The sequence below is a fragment of the Drosophila montana genome, unplaced genomic scaffold, assembly GCF_035044405.1.
Source record: "Drosophila montana isolate Dmon_TW-CO22-7 unplaced genomic scaffold, ASM3504440v1 contig_3833_1, whole genome shotgun sequence".
In the NCBI taxonomy this organism is placed as follows: domain Eukaryota; kingdom Metazoa; phylum Arthropoda; class Insecta; order Diptera; family Drosophilidae; genus Drosophila; species Drosophila montana.
This window is the reverse complement of record NW_026998704.1, coordinates 660,416-674,974: the sequence shown is the minus strand read 5'-3', so window position 1 is coordinate 674,974 and position 14,559 is coordinate 660,416. Positions and strand designations below refer to the sequence as shown.

At 42.1% G+C, this 14,559-nt stretch overlaps 1 protein-coding gene across 7 annotated transcripts in view; it reads right to left on the bottom strand.

Moving 5' to 3' along the window:
• The window catches only part of fra (frazzled), a 50,245-nt gene that overhangs the window by 7,036 nt on the left and 28,650 nt on the right, over positions 1 to 14,559 (bottom strand). For all 7 annotated transcript variants that reach the window (XM_064695675.1, XM_064695679.1, XM_064695680.1 and 4 more), the window contains exon 2: positions 1,298 to 2,485. In XM_064695675.1, the coding sequence (XP_064551745.1) occupies positions 1,298 to 2,485 (1,188 nt within the window). The remainder of the gene's footprint in view (positions 1 to 1,297; positions 2,486 to 14,559) is intronic.

The window sequence follows — 14,559 nt, the reverse complement described above, 5'->3', positions numbered from 1 at the left end:
AGTTGTGTCCGATTTGCTTCAAACTTATTTTCAAAGCTCTACATAAGAACTTAATAAATACGTATTTCAGCGATTTGGGAAATTCCACCCGCAACAGTGGTAAATTGGCGGAAAACGGTTGTATGAAAGTTTTTTGTTTACCATCCGATCGGCCCCAAACTTATTTTCAAAGATCTTTGTTCAAATTCATTTAAGGGGTGTTTCACACTTTTCGAAAAATCCGGTCCTCCTTGGTGCAAATGGGGGTCGAAGATTTGGTGGATGACGTATTGTGTTCAAATTTATTTCCAAAGATCTATACGAAAAATCATTTGAGACGTGTTTCACACTTTTTGCAAAATCTAAACTCCTTCGGTGGAAAATGCATTTCAAAGATTTTTTTGGTGAGTTTTAAGAATTTTCCGATTTGCATAAAAGTTGTTTGATTCCCGTCCGATCAGTTTTAAAATCATTTTCAAAGCTTTTTTGATTTTATAACATACGTGCCACGGGCAAGGCCGGGTTATACCCGCTAGTATCATATATATCTTATATCAATTACTTTTTGAAAACCGAAACCTAGTTGATTGGTTAGCTAAGGAACTCGATTACTCGGAGTACTTATGCTTGGAATACTGATGCTCCTTGAGAAAGACTTATTTCCATTTGTTGTTTATTTCCCACCCTCTGCTCAACAAACGAAAGGTTATTCTAACAGTAGACCAAACTAAGCTCTGAGAAAGTTTGTTTGTAATTCCCAACAAATTCAAGCAGCTATAAAAGGAATACAGAAGGTTGTCTGAATGCGTAGCAAATGGAACTACGCTAGGACTAGACTTCACATCAGTTCTATCATGGATTCAAGTTTTAAGTAGATACAACCTAGACACCACTCAATTAATATGGATTCGACTTGATAAACACAACATATGTACAACATTTTACTTTAGTCCTAGATTGTTTTTACTGTTGTATTCCATAAACTTCTTCCATTTAGCTCGTTCAACATTTGTCGGGCCGAAAGCGAATTAAGCAGCTCAACGAAAGCAACTAATATTTATAAACAATACAAAACACATACATACACACACATATTATTTAGTATATACACAATAAGTACAGGAAATTATTTTACAATAGCTGAGGGAATTTGAGGTTAGGGCGTGGCGTTAATTTCGTTGAGTGTGTTTTATAATACAGTTGAGGAGAGGCCCGAAACAGGCGCCAATTGCGTAAGCCGGAGCACGAAATACTGGACATCCAAGCTAGGTCTACGACTACATATATATAGAGATGGGATATATGTACAAGGACCTACCTCCTGGGGGCACGACACGCAGACGCGCGGAGGCCTGAACGCTGCCAGCGGGATTGGTGCCGACGCACTGAAACATGCCCGCATCGGAGTAGAGGAGTCCGCGGATGCGCAAATTGTGACCGTTGACGAACTGGAGGTACTCGTTGGGCGTGATGATCTCGCCGTTCTTCAGCCAGCGTATGCTCGGCTTCGGCTTGCCGTGTATGGCGCACTCCAGATTGAGCACCTCTTTCTCGGAGGCGGTCTTGTCGCGCGGCGCCTGGATGAACTTGGGCGGCACCTGGACCTGCACCGTGGCCTGGGCGTCCAGCGAGTCGACGCTGTTGCTGGCCCGGCACTGATAGTTGCCCGAATCGATATCCTCGGCGCCCGAGATCTGCAACGAGCCGGTGCCGGTAATGGAGAATCGCGAATCGAGATGATTGAGGTCGAGTTCCTCGCCATTGCGCAGCCACTTGATTTGCGGCTTGGGCACACCATTGGCCACACAGTCCAGCGTGACGGTGTCGCCCTCGCTGACCGTCTTCGGCGAGGGCCCCACCAGGAACGAGGGCGCCACAGCCTGCTCGGCGCCAGCTTCCACGGCTTTCTTGATGTTCAGATTCGTCTTGCTGCTCAGCCGATGGACGCTGCCCGAGGTCACGTTGCACTGGTAGGCACCGCGATCGTTGGCGTTCACCTCATCGATTTCCAGTGCACCATTCGGCAGCACAACCATGCGCAGCTTGTCCAGCGGCAGCGGCATGTCGTCCTTGTACCATTGCACCGTATGCCTGACGCCCGGCTGCCAAACGTGCTCGCCCACCATGCAGCGGAAGTAGGCCGTCTGGCCGGGCAGCAGATATGTCTCGATGAAGTCCTGGTTCAGTTCCGGCTGGCGGGCAATGGCCACCAGAGCCGGACGGCTGAGCACGCTGCCGATGCCCTCGGCGCTGAGCAGGCACTGGTAGGCGCCGGTCAAGCCGCGATTCTCCTCCACGGAGCTTATGTACAGGGAGCCGTTCTTGAGCTGTGTGCGAAACGTGTCGCCCACAACGCCCAGATCCTGGCCGTCGGGTCCGCGCCAGCGTATGCTTGTCGGCGTGGGCGTGGCCTTGCCCTTGCCAGCGGCTTTGCCGGCGCACTGCAGCAGCACGGAATGGCCCTCGGGCACGACGGAGTCCTGCGGCTCCAGTGTGAATGTGAGTGCTGCAAAGAGTAAAGAGAAAATAAGTGGATAAGTTGTTGTTGTTGTTTCTTCTTCTTGTTGTTGTATTCACAAGCAGAAGTCACCCCCACGTGACCCGGTCGGAGCACGCGCGCCCACTTGACGGCGGAAGGCGGCAGGCAGCTGCAATCTGTCAGCCTGAATAATTGAAGCTACAAAAGCTCCGCCAACCGCCCCAACAATGCGCTCGCCCCCGCCCTCGCCCCCGTCTCTGCTCTTTAGGCTCGCCCTTGGGCCAGACAAATATTTGCATTTCCACTTTGGCCCCAGTCTCTCTCTCTTTCTCTCTCGCTGAGAGGCTGCTGCCAATGAATATCTAACATACTTTAATGGCAACAAACGCACGAATCGAAGAACCCTGTACTAAGCTTTCAGCCCAGGCTAAAGCTGACTCAACGCACGCCTCAGTGCTGACACTTTTAGTCTGAAGTTCTCTACAAAATGGTAGGGCAATTTTTAACTCTGCATTATTATTATTATGATTATTATGATTTTTATTATTCATAACTAGAGTTAAGTAACCTCTTAAATCTAATTGAGGAGGCTAGAACTTTGATTTGTATAAGTTTGAATGAGTTAGGGTTTTGTAGATGAAGTATATTTAACTTTATATCAAAGAGCTTCATACTATATATTAGTTTTCTATATTTAATAGGATGTCTAGATGTGAATCTGCAACCAGTTCTGGAAACATTTTTAGCCATTTTTCAAGAGTTCATAATTACATATAATCCTCTTTTGAAGATGTTTTCACGCTTTTTCAATACACTTTTATTTTAAACTATACTTTTTGATTTTTTCTGAAATAGTTTTCGGAGAACTTTCGAAGTAGTTCGTATAAGTTCCATAGTTAGCCGGAATAAAACTTGCATTTAGCCTTTTTGTGAACCACTTTTGAGACAGTTCAAAAGTACAATAGTACATCAGACCAAATTTTAATTATGGTTTTTTTTTTTAGAAACTTTTGAACCAGTTCCAGGTTTCGGGTTCTATAAGTTCATCAGATGCATATGTTCTTTTAGCCATTGATTTCAGAGAAAAAGGGAAATACATAAGCAAAAAACGCTCTATTTCGTTTCTTGAACCATAGACGAAGTATTTCTTTAAAATAAACTTTTACGAAGACAGCCTTTCTTTTTAGTTCTTAACCACTTTTGTGCTATTATAGCAGTTCATTTGAACTATGTATTTAGCCTTTTTTCTAGCTATTTCTAGTTGTCCTGCTGTCAACTCCGATAGCGACGTCTTTCAGATGCTATATTTAAGTAGCATTAATTAGGCATCAAGGAGTCGGAGAGTCAGGGCAATGCGGCAGCTTTCATAATTTGCAAAATTTATCCAGCTGTGCAAATGAGAGTGGCACATTCATATATTTAAAGCATGGTTTGAAGGGGAGGGGAAGGGGGTGGAGGAGTAGCTGGTGGTGCAGGTGCAGTCGGTGGCAAATGGGTTCATTTGCCGCCACCCGCCGTGGAAACTCCCTTCGAGAGCAAGCCAAGGTATGTTGACCGCACGTGAACTCGAGCACGGCTCTTGCATTTGAGTCTCAGCCTTTGGAGTTGGCCTGCGCAAAGTATGCTGGCAATTTGTTCGCTTTGTTTTGCTTCCGCCTCGCTTCAGGTTCCGCACTGAAGTTTACCAAGTTTACGAGGCGTGCAGCTAGCAGGGGGGAGGGGGAGGCGGAGGGAGAGGGTACGATTGCCAGCTCCTTGAGTTCATTAGGGTACCAAATTTATGCCCCGCCCGAGCACAAAAAGAACCCACTACTTAACTGTTTCTTCTGGATGGAGCTAATGGCAACCCGAGAAGATGTCGCATTTACTTTGCAATTTTTTACTTTGCTCAACTCTCGCTTCGATTTCCTTTCCGTTTCAATACCAATTTGAATTTCTATTCCATCTGTGTCTGGCTCATATTCCTACTTAGTAGCTGCTGCTGCTGCTGCTAGGAAGTCATGCATTTAAAGTCCCGACGTGTGGCTTTTATGGTTATTGCTCCGTTCGCCCGGAGAAGCTCCGAGCTGGAGCTGGCATTTTGCGGTTTTACGTGAGGGCCGCGACTCATTGGCTGTCACCATTTCACTCGACCCATGTAATTCTATTCGCAGTCTAACGCAGACACAAGAGCCTCTGCTCTTTATACCCTCGTGTCATTTCAATTCATAGAAAGGGCATGATAATGTTTTGTTAAACTAAAAATAGTTCTTTGAACCTTAGATTATGAGACATTATATATTGAAAATTTGACTTTTCTTTTAATTCTTGATCTTTGAAATATATTTTATACGAAATTGTTTAGTATTCATTTATATCTTTAAATATATTTAATTATATTTATGTATTTAATACGAAATCATTTAGTATTCATTTATATCTCTAAATATATTTAATAATATTTATATATTTAATACGAAATTATTTAGTATTCATTTTATATATTAACCGATTGTCCTGCCTTTTGCTGTTGAGTAAATTTTTATAATCTTGAAATACTGAAAATATGGAATGGAATTGGACTAGAATTGATAGACAACACTTACAACATACAATTGTACTCTTGTAATTTAACATTTTCAACTGCTAGTTAAGCCATTTTATAGCTATAAGCAATTGTTATCGATATTTTTGCAATCGATAAGTAAAACTATAGATCGATTAACACTTTCGCGTACTTAAAGCATAATATGACTAAGAAACAGCATTTCGTTTAATAGTTAATAATCATATCTATGACTATCACATCTTTACAGGGTATATGCGTAGTCGATCACTCTCAGCTATACATTTGAAATAGCTTTTAGAGCGGCCTTTTAGGCGCTGCTCCATCAAACTAAACGCATTGAATGCTGTTGGGCTTCACAGAGACCAAATATAAATTCTGTCTAACCCTTATAAACCACTTTTGCCCCCTCTCTCTCTCTCTCTCTCTCTCTCTCTACAAACACATTCTCTATTTCTGTGGAGTTGTCTTGGTCTGCAGCTGCATTTTGATTGACATTTGCGGCGTCAAGTCTTATATTTCTGGTATTGGATTTCATATGAATTTCAGAGTTCATTTTATGGGCTACCTGCACTTTGTGGCACGTCTCAATTATGCGTCCCGATGGGCCACGCCCGCATATATGTATATACATGTCGGGGATGTCGGGCAGCTGCATTTTTGAATAATTTCAGAAATATGCCAATCTATAAAAACAGAATGGAGCTCTAAATCAAATAGAGACATTGCCACAATCAAAATTCGTAAAACGGCGCACAGCGGGCGCGCGCGTTCAATTAAAATCGTTTTTATTGCTCGAATTGATTTTTATTGTCTTTCGCTTACAATATGTGGCATGCATTTCACATTTCTCAGCTACAGACGCTGCCATAGATGCACAGATACAGCTACGGCACAGATACAGATACATTTCGAAAGGCAAATTGAGGTTATCTCTGCAGCAGCTACCGAAATTGTGTCAATTGCGTTCGATTTTCGGTCGGACTCTTATCTAAGTCTGGAACTGTCGCCAGGCATAAAAAGAAGGCAGCAGAAATCATAATAAAACTAAAAATAATAATAAAGGCCCAGGCCCAGGCCCACTTGCATACGATGAAAATTAATTATCATATTTATTTCACATGTCAAGAAAAAAGCAACAAAAATCAAAAGTCATTTAATGAAATGCTAATTGGATAAATTTTCAAAACCAATAAGAGCTGCAGAGAGAGAGAGAGAGGGAGGGAGCGGGGGGGAGGGTTGCACTTGAAAGCTATTCCATTTCTCATTTTATACGCGCTGCCCTGGCGTCTGGCTGTTGCCACAAATGAAGTTGCAACCAACTGAAAGTTCCTCTCAGACAGCCAGATAACTCGGCATCATAATCAAATTTCGTAAATTTCGTATCGTGGCCATTAACAGGGCCTTTCACTTAGTTACCCCTCCTACCCGCCCCCCTCACATTTGCCCCTCTCTGCTGGTCGGGGAAACCGCAACGGCGCCGTGGCATATGGAAAACTTTGTCGGTTGCCGCTTGTGTCGTTGGCAATTAAATGAGGCAAAAGTTGCTGTTTCTGTTGCTTTTGGCTGTTGGCTAATGCCACACCATTTCCATGCCACATGCCTCATCATGTGGCAACTGTTGAGCCGTCCTCTGTCCGTCCGTCTGTCTGTCTGGCTTCCTGTGCGGCTCTGCGGCGGTTAACTAAACAGGAGTTACGTATAGAACTTCCTTTACAAACCATTTAAATGTAATGCTTTAAGTTGACAATTTTCTATATTATGCTGTTCCGCTTTACAAAAACTCCAAAGCTCAAACTTTTCAACGTGGTTTTTTTCGAGTTTGTCCTAATTTTGAATTTTAATCTGTTGTATTTCTGGAGAAATTGCATTTTGGAACACGCTTCAGGATTTCAGTGTGCGAAAGTTTGAATTTTATGTCCCGCATTCAAAAACTTTGGTTTTAAGGATAAGAGATTTTCAGAATATGTTCTTGTTCTATTATATAATACTAACATTAAGTTTACTTTGCATGCAAATAAAAAATATTTTTGATAATTACTTTTTCGATTCTTTGTTGAAATTAAAACTCGAAACATGCCTCAAGAATTGGTTTTGTCTCCAATAAAAATCGAATGCACTATTCCCAAAAACTCCAAATTGAAATCCATTTTTTAACTAAGCTTCAGCTTTTGATTTAGAATATTCAAAGTTTTGTTTGTTTTTTGCCTTAAAATATTTTAGGTTTACTTTTATCACATAAATATCTCTTCACTGCCATAACTCAGTTGAATTTTCGCAGAAACTGCAGCTCGGAACACGCCAATTGAATTGTGTATACAATTTATGCATTTTACCAAACTGTTGTTGGCCTTTGTTTCAGCGGAAACAGTAAAACAAAAAAAGGACGTTGCATTACTTTTATTATGCGGCTACCCCGGCTACATACTCCCACAGTCTTCCCTCTCCCGTCTCACTCGATGCGATTTCCAAACCAGAATTTTTGCGCTTGAAAAGATTTTTTGTGCATTTGTCGAAGCGGCGTAGGCTGTAAAATATGTAAATGTATATAATGGAAGCCCGCAAGCCCGCAAACCCAAACCTAAGCACACGGCATTTCATTCTCTTTTCGAGCAAATAGAAATGTTTACCATGCAAATCCCCAAGTTACTTTCGTATGTAAAGTCTTTAACAAAATGCTTTAAATACTTTATTTTGTACATTTTGTGGCCCCTAAGCCCCACTCCGTGCCTGCAACAAGCTGGAGTCAGCAACTTTTGGTATATGGACTCTCATATATCACACAATGCAGAGTTTTAATTCAAATTTCATATTTTCCCCTCACATTGCCGCAATTTGGACTGGGAAAATATTTACTTTAATTAAGGAAATAAGCGGAGAAAAAAAATAATATTTTTACATGAAAAATATGATAATATTATAATGCCTGTTGTTGCATAATTGAGTTGTCGTCTACGACGGCAACAAGATCCACAATTGGCCAAGTTCCCCCTCGCCCGCAGCTTCCCCTTTGCGTTCCCCTTTGAATTTGCTTTAATTGCGAGTGCTGAAGCCGTTGGCTGATGCTCATTGAATCAAATTAAACAATTATAATTTAGACAGATTTGTGAGCTCATTTCCCTGGAAAAAAGTTCACTTTAAATTGCAGCCAAAGAAATTGAAAACTCAAAGGCAACGAAAAAAAAAAAGTTGTAAAGTAAAATATTTGATTAAATATGCGTTCGACTTAATTGACTTTAATTGTTCGAAACGTCGCAACTCAAAAACAAGAAAAAACACACACAAAATGTGCGAGTCACGCACAACAAAAATTTACATAAGATTTAATAATCTTGATTCGGCGGGTCTAACAAATGGAAATGCAAGCCAAACACACATACAAAATGCAACAGTCGCGAGCCAAGAGAAGTGCGAGGGCAGTTTAAAGGGTTGTTTGGAAATATACATTTATTGGTATTGAAAATTTGAATATTTAAGGAGCAGTTGGTAGATATAGTTATTGTTACATATTGCTTGAATTTCCTAGCTATAAGCCAGACTTAAATATAACGTGATCTTTTATAAAACTCTTCTTAGTTTCGAGTTCGAACTAGAAAGAAAATTGTTAATTTTGTTGCCAACTTGCCCCTTCAGCACAACAACTCACCTCTGAAATTCATATATATGAACACTCATTTAAATATTCGGACGGTTATGAGTAGATATTTTAGCAGTAGTCCCCTGCTAGAAAGTAGAAAGAAACTTGGTTTGAACTTTAAGCTCATCTATCAATAAGTTGCCGATTTAATAAACAGCTTACTTTTAAGAGTCGAGCCGGAAAACCTCATTTCTAGTTAGTTTAGAAACACGCTCAGAACTTATTAATTGAGTAGACCAATTTATTCTATGTTCGAATATCATTTTATAGTTCGATTTAAAAGCAATTCTTAACGTTTAAGAATGTTGCACAAAAGGGAAACGAAAAGAAGTCGGGTTTCTGCAACAGTTAGAGAAGATCTTAGAAAATACAGGTAGGGAGAAGTGGTGAGAGCCAGCAATGGGATAGGAAATTGTTAAAATATTCGTAGATTAAATGTTTGGAATTTCGTATCGATATCTACGTATCATTAACTCACATAAACCTCTTCCCTCTAAACCAAAGTATTCTATTTAGACTGGCGGATAGTTACTGAAATATATTTTATATATAAATATATAAGCTATATTTTAGAGTAGAGAAAAATCATCAAAATAAATAGATTCAAAGTTTGGTTTCGATATGTGCTAAAAGGTTTAACGTTTAAGAATGTTGGCACAAAAGGGAAATGAAAAAGGAGAATTTCTTTAGCAGTTGGAAAAGTATATTTTAGAGAAGGGAAGCAGTGAAATGTAGTGGGAAGAGGCAATGGAAGATGGGAATCAACAAACAATTCGTATATTAAAAGTTTGGTATCGATATGCAAATACGTATATAAACGTCACGTATCCCCCTTAAACCTCCTCCCAGCACATCAGTCAGCGAATCAGCTAGACAACTGGTCAGTCTAGGCCACTCGGAGGCCAATAGCAGAGCAACGTACTCCTCGCGTTGTCCTACTCCTGGCAGCTCCTGCTGCTGCAACAGCATGAATATTTATGATTTTCCAATGAATTTGCATATTTTACGATTTTTCATTTGCAAGCGATAAAAATAAACAACAACTGCTAAGCAGACGCGTCGCAAACTTGGACAGCAACAGCTCCATCCGCTGAACATGTCCATGTCCACAACCAGATCCACAGCCAACAGCCAACAGCCAAGAGACAAGAGACAACAAACAACATCCACTTCGGCAAACACAATATGCAAATGTTGATGTCAAGCGGCGACAGCAGCAAAAGTAAACGATAAAAAATTAGCAGTTCGTAAGAAAAATGCTGTCAACTTTTTTCTTCTTTTCAGCCGAAAAAATAAATAAAGAAAATTGATGGCCCAAGCACAAGAAAATGGGCAGCTACTGCAACTGGTTAAATGTACAATGTACGAGTTTTTGGGCTTAAATCAATTGGCTAATTGCCAAGGCATTTTCAGCACTAAGCTTATTACTTGGCCATGGCCACGCCCACACTGGGTTGCAAAAACAAAAACAAAAAAAAAAAACCTAATCAAATTTGCATATGGCCAAAAGAGAAAACTACACCAAATTGCCAAAATGCAAAGCGTTTGGCTGCAAACACGCAACGACGAGGCGCGCAATTAGCCAAAATTGTATGTATGTGCAACAACAACAACAACAACAACAAATGCGACAACAACAACAATGGCAAATATTTAAAGAAGCAGCTCGCAAATGCGCCTATCGCCTGGCAAATATCTCAAGCTGAGAGAAAAGGCCATTAGAGCGGGCTAATGGTAGCACCTTTTAAGGTTAAATTGGGCAGCCAGCAGGCCAGAAGGGGGGGGGGGGGGTAGGGGGAGTATATTGTATATAGGGTATATGGGCAAAGTCTAGCTGGTAACAGGCTGCGCTTATCGCCAGCAAAAAATTTATGCGCAGCAGCAGCAGCCGGCACTAAGGGTTCAAATGTGCCAATAAGCCAGGCAGACAGCTAGCCAAAAATGCGGGCCAACAAATGCTTAAAGCGTCTTTTGGCCAAAATCTACATAGTGCCTGGACTCAATTGCATTTGCATTTAGCCAAGTCGCCAAATCGACTCCTTCAGCTGTAGCAGCTAGCTGGCCGGGCTATCGGGAAATGTGCATCGCACGCTCGCGCCACAGCGCGACCCAAAGCCGTCGGCCCAAACGCGGATATGGCCACAATTGTTGCCACAGTTGCTGCCACAGTTGCAGGCCACAGCTTCGACTTTGGGCCACGGCGTCTGCATCGATTTTCGCTGGGCTTGTTGATATTCCATTTGGTTGGCCAAACGAAATGAGCTAACGCTGAGCGAAGACATAAGGAAAAGCGCCACAAAAAGTTGCTGGCGGAAATGTCTGCCGCCAGTTTCCTTACATCCCCCTCCCCCACACACTCCACACCCCTTTCCTTCATAGACCAAATTGCAGCGTTGTGCGTGTGAATTCGATTCGTTGACTCCAAATGGGCAGCGGCGTGTGAAATGCAGCCAAAGGCAGCTGCAATTCAAATTGTGCATTGCCAAGTGCACAGACGAAGCCAATTGCAATTCTTCAGCTTATTTAATTAATACGAGAGGGGGGAGCGAAGTGTGTGTGTGCATAGGTCTGCGACTTTATTGAACTCAAGTAATCTTTCCTCGTGGAGTTGAACGTTTACTTCTATGGAAATAAATTGAAGCCCTTTGATTAATACGATGTGCGAACGATAGCGTTCATTAAAAAGGACCAAAAACGTTTAAGAATATGGCAACAAAGGGAAATAAACAATTAAAGGCAAGCAAGAGACAGCAGATACAAATAGATATAGACATAGATATAGAAATGTTGTTGCTAAAATGAGAAATAATGATGTACACCCTTTTTTTTTTAGCGATGGGAAGTTTAAGGATATAGTGTACAGAAGAAAGCAAAAATTAGAGGGTTTCAATATGCGTAGACAGAAAGCTGGGAATTTGATGGTTTTTAACTGACAGAAGGAACCTTTAAATACTGAACTCTTGAGAGAAGAAGCGGAAAAGCATAATCTACACATTATTTATTATATTACAGCTGAATATTAAGGCATATAAAGTTAACCAATTTAAACAATTTAAGGTTGCAAAGTCATTTCCGGTTTGCTGCTCATTTTTATGCTCTGGATGTCACCTTGGCCGCTTTGATTAACACTTGGAGCGAATGCTTTTCGCTTTAATACGGCGCCTTGTTGTAGCCACAAAATGGCCAGAGTCGGAGCAAAAAAAAAAGACACAGTAAAACGGGAAAACGGCTGATGCCCTGGGCGACAAAAACAGCTAACAAACGGGAGAGCGAAAAAGAGGGGAGGGAGCAGAGAGCTCGGCTGCGTGTAGAGATTTAAACTGAAAAGGCGACAGGATAAGCGAAGCCACATGATGCCACAACAGCCAACCGACCAGACCAACATGCCCCGCCCCGCCCACCCCTTTGGCCACTTGCGCCCCGCTGCCCGCTGTCTGCGCTCGGCCTGGCGACACGAAATGCTGCACAAATATAATTATAAACTTCTGCCTACCATTAGATGGCCAGACACCAGGGCCCAGCACTCGGGGGGCTGCTCCTCCACTTGCCGCCGCCCCTCGCTTTGATTGTCGCATCAAGTGAAAACATCAATGGACATGAGCAGGGAACAGGCATCTGACCAAAGGGCAAATCCGCTTTGTCGGGCGCACTGACTCTTTTGCCCTCCTCCCCTGCGCCCCGTCAGATTCCATGCTGTTGCGGTTGCCTTTGCCTGCAGTTGTCGGTTGGCATTTGGCATGTGCCAGCTTTAAAGTCAACCTTCAATTGATTTGATAATCTTCGGCCCCGTTCCAGCCAGCAACCGCACTCAATCAGCTTCCACTCCTTTTATTACATTTCAATTATGCTAATTACAAGCAGCCATCAAACACCTAATGGCTCTGGGCCAGGATTTATGTGCCCCGCCCGCGATTTAACCGATTCACCTCCCACCTGGCCCCTTCCGTTTCACTGCCTGTCTTTTCGTTTTGTCATTGAGCAATTGCGGTTTGCAGCTAATTTATGAGCTTGCCGACTTGCTGTCACCCATCCCTCCTCTATCATCCTGGATGGACTTCTTGAGAGTGTTCGGTTCAGTGAACGCCGACGCTTGTTTTGGATCCTGACTGCGCATAAATAAATGCGAAAATAGTTCTTGCAACCAGAAGTTATAAAAGGGGAGGCAAGGGCTTAGGCATTGCCTTTTCTTAGTCCCAGTTTATTTTAACCTTTTACTCATATATGCACATCACTTAATCTTATCAAGATACCAGGTATCAAATGAATTCATGAGAAGCGCGTAGAAGAGCAATTCACATTAAATAATATTTGTAGTTTTAAGGGCAGATGTTATATTTTAATGGAGTTTCAAGTAATAAATGAATTCATGAAAATCGCATAGAAAGGCGATGCATTTGTTCAGATGGGGCTTTTACAATGATGTAGAATCGTACAAGAATATTATTTAGAAAAGAAGAAGTTCTTTTAAGAGTTCTTTAGGTGGCGAATATGGTAACTTTATAGATTTAGTTATTTAAGTAATAAGTATTTTCCCGTCGAGCTGCGCTGCATACAGCAAACAAACTAATTGTTTGGTCGGGTTTTTCTGGTAAAGTCTCTTTGCACGAGAATAGATGCCCGGCCGTAAGACAGCTTTATAGAATGTTTTTGTGTGTATTGAGCTGGCCCATGAAATTGAAGCAAATGGCGTAAATGAAGTGAGCGCTGGAGGAGGAGACGAAGCACAAGGAGTAGGAAGCCATTGTCCTCGACTGCGGACTCTGACAATGACAATACAAAGTAAGCTCAAATTACTCAGGCCCAACGAACAAAAGAGGGGGAGGCGTAGCCACAGGAGTTGTTTGAGTCGTATTCCCAGCTGAAGTTGTTCTACGATAGTCATCTATGTATGGCACATAATTTGAGAGGTAACAAATTTTATTATGCGCAGCGACAAGTTTATCGCCAAAAGATATGAGAATGCGGATAGTTGAGTGTGAGAAAGGAAACAGCAGTAGGAAAATAATACACAGAGAGCTGAAGAAACCATAAAGACATGCAGATACATGGAACTAACCATAAAGCATGCAGACACATACACATATTATATGTCTCTGTATTGTTCTGGGGTAAAACTCTCTGAAAGCGCCACTCAAACGACTGTCGGCCACATAAATAAAGGTGGTTAAGGCCGAGGCTGTTATCATGTGGCAACTGGGCCTGCATACAAATTGAATGGAACGAGCCATGTTGCAATTCCCAAGAAATGCGCAAAGATGATGACAAAGAAGCACATGACAAGGGCGCACAGAGAAAGAGAGAAGCGACGCGCTAAAGAAGAAGCTGGTAATGCCCCGACAAAAGGCTTTGAGATGACTGAGCCTGAATTGTCGTCTGGATTTGAGCCACTCAAATAGCTGCTGGCTGGCTGGGTTGGCTGGGAGGCAGCCAAAAGTGCAAGCAATAAACGCCCAAAACGCAATCAGCTAACAATCCAGCAGTTGGCCAAGTTAGCAAAGACTTTTGGCAACTTTTGTTTTGTTGGCTAATTTAAAACATAAACTTCGCATAGAATGCGCAGGATTTCAGCCAGCGGATGATGATTAAAGTTTTATCAGCCAGCAGTCAGGCAGGCGCACTGGCCACGCCCACTTGCGCATTGTGGAGTCACTGAAAAGTTGCCCCACGTTGCAGCCTCAAAAGGCATTCAGAGCAGTCCTGGTCTTTGCTCTTCGGAATGTATTATTCATCTTGTTGTTAGCTTCTACTTCTGCTCGGGCCAGATTGTAGCATAAGTTGCGCTAACTGCATACTCAGAGAGAGTTGCTTCTCATATCGTTAATCATCCCGGCATTGTCATCATCAGTCGCTTCTCTCTTCTGCACCTTCACGTTTCGACTTCCAATTTGTATCAATGGACAGAACTTATTGGTTTTTCTT